At 64.3% G+C, this 5,000-nt stretch overlaps 1 protein-coding gene across 1 annotated transcript in view; it reads left to right on the top strand.

Annotated features, from left to right (window-relative positions):
• Positions 1-1,838: 1,838 nt before the first annotated feature.
• UNCX (UNC homeobox) overlaps positions 1,839-5,000 on the top strand; it is a 3,850-nt gene continuing 688 nt past the window's right edge. The window contains exons 1-3 of the mRNA XM_061152330.1: positions 1,839-2,124; positions 2,376-2,551; positions 4,546-5,000. The exon at positions 4,546-5,000 is cut by the window's right edge and continues 688 nt beyond it. Of these exons, the coding sequence (XP_061008313.1) occupies positions 1,839-2,124; positions 2,376-2,551; positions 4,546-5,000 (917 nt within the window). The remainder of the gene's footprint in view (positions 2,125-2,375; positions 2,552-4,545) is intronic.

The raw sequence follows: 5,000 nt of genomic DNA, 5'->3' as shown, positions 1-5,000 counted from the left end.
ACCTCCGCATTAATATTTGCAGCGTTTTCCTAGTGCGACAGGAGGGGGGAGAGAGGGGTTAAGACCCCCCAATTCCAGGTCCCCTTTCCCTCTCTGCGAGGTTTTGGGCCTGCCCCGCGTCCCTGCGCCTCTCGCCGTCCGGAGCAAGGGCGGAGGGCAGGGTGGTTAAGTCGCTGGCCCTGTGAGGCGGTACATCCAGTTCGGCCTCTCGCCAGCGCGCGTGTCCAGCGCCCGGTCCTCCAGCGGGTCCAGAGGAAGCCGGCGCAGGGGTCGGGGGTGGGGGCCTCGCCCCCGCAGGCCCTCGCCTCCTGTCCACCCGGTGGTTGTGTGCAGACCTCCACGGGCACGCACACGCGAGCAGAGGTGCGGACACAAGACCCGGCACAGGACCGGCGCAGCGCGCAGACGCACAGCCCCGGCCTGCCCTCCCCTTGGCTCCCGGCTCGGGGCTGGGCAGCCTGGCCCAAGCCACTTACACCAAAGGCCACCTTGCCTGTCGCTTTGCCCTGAGGTGAGAGGCCGCCGGCCGCGGAGCTCCAGGACCGGCCGGGTCACAGGCTCAGGAGCCCCTTCTGCCTGCCTGAGGGCCGGCTGCAGCACGATGCAACCTTCCCACTGACAAACTTTTTTTTTTTACAAAGGCTGTTTTATAGAAAGATATATGTATCTTTCCCTTCTGCCCACAGTCCTAATTTGCTGCTTATTTAAGAATATATCCTTTAATGATTGAGCTCTGAGTCTATCAATATTTTACAGTGGGGAAAGGAGTGACACTTCTTTGGGAACATAATTTAATTATAACAAATGGGTTGGGTGCCCTGGCCCTATTCTTCAGAGGCTGAGTCAAAGGGAGATACATTTATTTTTTCCCTTGTGTGTGTAGGGGGCCTGACTGGCCGCCACCCCAAACTACTTTCCCCTTCTCCTGCCTCCTCCTTTCTCTGCCCCAGGCCGGGTTTTACCCGGGTAGGGGGTACGGGGTGGGGTGGGGTGTCAGGGTGCCTCCCCGGCCACCCTCACCTCTGCCTCTGTAGAGAGGGCTGCTGCCAATCAATCAGAGAGGGCATTAATTACGCCTCTTTTATTGACGGGGCTGCCTCCTTAGGAGCCATCTCTTTCGGAGCCACCTCCTCCCCCGCTCCGGCCTGCGCCTCCTCCTCTCCCCCGCCGCCTGGAGCCGGAGAGGAGATGAGAAACCCTTGTAGTTTTAAATTCAATGTGACAGTTTCGGAAAGAGCGGATGATGAATCTCCTATTATTGGATCAGTCTATTTGCCGCTCAATGTCTCTCTGTAATTGGAGCAACATCACTTTAAAGGTTCAGAGAGTACAGCATTTCTGGTGAAAAATCCCCACAACACGCCGGTGAATGTTTTAAAGGGAAATCTATTAGTGATTTGCGGAGGGGCGGGGGCCGGCGGCGGGGGGCGGCGCGGGCGGGGGCCGGCGGGCCGGGGGTGGGGGGGCGCCGGGGGCCGCGCCGGGCCGCGCCCCGCCCGCCCTCCCCCCGTCTTGTTGTGACAGTTCCTGATACTGTTTATTGAGGTGCATGTCAGGTATAATTAGCAATCGATATGGAAAACGGCTCCGTGCGCCCAGCACGCCTCTGACGTCAGAGCCGATTAGCGCTTCTTATTGGTCCCAAATTCCCCGGGCCGCGGCTAATTACCGGGAGCTTGATGTTGATAAAGTAAAGCGCCGGAGTGCGGGCGAAGCATGTGTAGGGCTCCGGGTCCCTGTCTCCGCCGCCGCCGTCCGCGCCTCCCGCCGCTGGCCCGCCCCGGCCCCGGCCCGCGCCCCCGCGCCCCGCCGCCGGCCCCGCCGGCCTCCCGCGCGAGATGATGGACGGCCGCCTCCTGGAGCACCCGCATGCCCAGTTCGGGGGCTCGCTGGGCGGCGTGGTGGGCTTCCCCTACCCGCTGGGCCACCACCACGTGTACGAGCTGGCCGGCCACCAGCTGCAGTCGGCCGCCGCCGCGGCCGCCGCCGCCTCGGTGCCGTTCTCCATCGACGGCCTGCTCAGCGGCTCGTGCGCCGCCGCCGCCGCCTCGGTGGTCAACCCCGCGCCGCTGCTGCCGGCCGCCTGCGGGGTGGGCGGCGACAGCCAGCCCTTCAAGCTGTCAGGTAGGCGCGGCGGGCGGGGAGGGGGCGGCAGGGGGCAGGGGACCCCGTCCGGCGAAGGAGTGGCTCGCGGGCGGCCGTGGGACTGGCACCGCGGCCGCCGCTCCGGGGCTGCCTCGCTCGCCGCCCTCCGCCGGCTCAGGGCGCGCGGCAGCCCTGTGCGCTCGGCGGCCCCTCCTGGACAGAAGCGGGTGGCGGCCGCTCTCCGGCCGGGCCGGGGGCTGAGCCGCGCGGCGTCCTGTGCGTGCCCGCAGACTCGGGGGACCCGGACAAGGAGAGCCCGGGCTGCAAGCGGCGGCGCACCCGCACCAACTTCACCGGCTGGCAGCTGGAGGAGCTGGAGAAGGCGTTCAATGAGAGCCACTACCCCGACGTGTTCATGCGCGAGGCTCTGGCGCTGCGCCTGGATCTGGTCGAGTCCCGAGTTCAGGTAAAGAAAGACCCGCCATGCGCCCTGCGAGTCGGCATCCCGCCGGCGGCCCGCGCGGCCCGGCCCGCCTTTGTTCTCGACCTCCAGGTGGGAGACCGCAGGCTCCGCCAGAGCCCGCCGCGCGCTCGCCGGCCGGAAGCTGGGGGCCGGGGGTTCGGCGCCCCGCGGAGAGGGAGGCGGGCTTCCCGGGAGGGAGCCGAGGCGGCTCGGGAGGGGCCGGAGAGCGGCAGCTGCGTCCGAACCGGGGAGCTGCGTGACGATGGGGTCCGGCGACCGCGCGACACGAGGCTGGGGCGGGCGAGGTGGCCAGGAGGACCCGGCCCGGCTCGGACTTGGAGGAGACCGGGAGAAGGCAGGCTTGACGCATCCGTGTCGGGCCTGGGGACTCGGCCCCCAGCCTGCGGCTAGCGCGTTTGTTTACTTTCGTCTCTGAAATATTCACATGGAAACATATTTATCGCTTTGCAGAAGGGGGCAGCTGAGGTGGAAACTTCAACACTTAAAACCCGAGGAGGGGGTGGTGGAGGTGGGGAGGGTGTCTGAATCTTTAACACCGTCGGTTGTATCTTTTTTCCTTCCTGTAATTTTATTTTCTTCCGAGACTGTCGGCGGTATTCTTTTAAAAAATACAGTGTCGATTTGGTGCGTTGAAAATTCAAGATGAATCGTGCATAATTAGATGTTTCCCTAAAGTACAGACATCTTTTTTAGGTCGGTGTGGTGGGGCGCGGTATGTGGGCCACAGCTGTGGGCACCGGGCTTGGAGGCGCCTGTTTAGCCCCAATAGCTTTGTTTAAAAAGGTGTCCTCTCCTGTGCCGGGGCCTCCCTGCTTGACCTCTTCTGTTTGTAAACCCTTTTATCCAATTTGTTCTAAGTGTCTTAAGTGAAGTCAAGACTTCTTCATTCCTCCTTTAACGTGGCAATGAGTAATTCTGGGTAACGAGGCAGACCGGAATTTACACCTCCACCCCCCCCCCCAAAGAAAAATATATTTAAAAAGAGAGAAAGGGTAGCAGCAGTCCTGGGGAGGTTACCACTTAACACACACAACCTTGGCACTGAAAAGGCTACCCGTGACCGGGCCAGCCTGCTATTGTGCGGGTCTCTACACAGCCGGGAACAAAGAATTCTAATCACCGCGATCTTATGGGAGGGTCGTGTGCCTGGTTTCCTCGGGATCTGACTCTGGTGCTGGAGCCAGGGTCTAGGGCTGCTGCCAGCCTGCAGGCCCTCGGGGCTCCCAGGAGGAGGCCTGCAGAGAGGGTGAAGGTGTGGGTGGGCCCTGGCTGCTCCTCTGCAAGGCCTGGCAGCTGGCCTCCTGGTCCCCTGACCGCCAGTCCCCTGGTCCCGGCCAAGTACAGCCGGTTCCAGAGGGCTGTGTTTGTGCCCTGGCCTGGAGCTTTCAGAAAAACAGGGGGTGGGGGAAAGCAGGCTGCTGAAGCTCTTCCTCCCAACTTCAGCCCCCCAGGCCCTTCTGGGAGAAAAAGCACCCAGATTTCCCTTCATGGGAAACCCCCAAATCTGGGCTTTGACTCAGTCCCCAGGGAGTTGAAAACAGGTGTGGAGGGCAGCTGAGCCCTGCCGATCCTGGTCCTCATGCCAGACGCTCAGCCCTGGGCCAGTCGGGCTGCTTAGAACCCAAGCTGTGAGAAGCGAGGAGGGGCCCTGCCCTTTGCCTCCCAACCAGGAACCCAGCGCCCTCGGTCAGGGGCCAGACCGGTCCTGCCCAACGAAGGGGCAGCTCCCAGTTCCCCGAGGTGAGAAGCTGGAGCGGGAAGCCGGCGAGAGGCCCAGTCGGCCTCCTTCTGGGTGGAAAAGATACACTTGCAGCCTGATGCCGAGATCCGGCTCAGGGCCGGCTGGGTCGCGTGGCTCGGCTCCCGCCCCCTGGCCGGAGCCGAGGCTATGCAGGCCTGTCGGTGGGGAGTGGGGAGCCCCGAAGCCCCCGCCGCCTGACCGTGACCCCTTCCTCTCCCCTATCCGGCTGCTCTAGGTCTGGTTCCAAAACCGCCGCGCCAAGTGGAGGAAGAAGGAGAACACCAAGAAGGGCCCCGGGCGGCCCGCGCACAACTCCCACCCGACCACGTGCAGTGGCGAGCCGATGGACCCGGAGGAGATCGCGCGCAAGGAGCTGGAGAAGATGGAGAAGAAGAAGCGCAAGCATGAGAAGAAGCTACTCAAAAGCCAGAGCCGCCACCTGCACTCGCCCGGCGGCCTGTCCCTGCACAGCGCGCCCAGCTCCGACAGCGACAGCGGCGGCGGCGGCCTGTCCCCGGAGCCGCCCGAGCCGCCGCCGTCCGCCGCCGCGGCCAAGGGCCCCGGCGCGCACAACGCTGGCGCCGCCGCTGCAGCGCCCGCACCGCCTGGCGAGCCGCCTGCGCCCGGCACCTGCGACCCCGCCTTTTTCCCGAGCCAAAGAAGTGGCGCTGGCCCGCAGCCGCGGCTAGG

The sequence above is a fragment of the Dama dama genome, chromosome 10 (genome assembly GCF_033118175.1).
Source record: "Dama dama isolate Ldn47 chromosome 10, ASM3311817v1, whole genome shotgun sequence".
Taxonomy (NCBI): Eukaryota; Metazoa; Chordata; class Mammalia; order Artiodactyla; family Cervidae; genus Dama; species Dama dama.
This window is presented reverse-complemented; position numbering and strand designations above follow the sequence as displayed.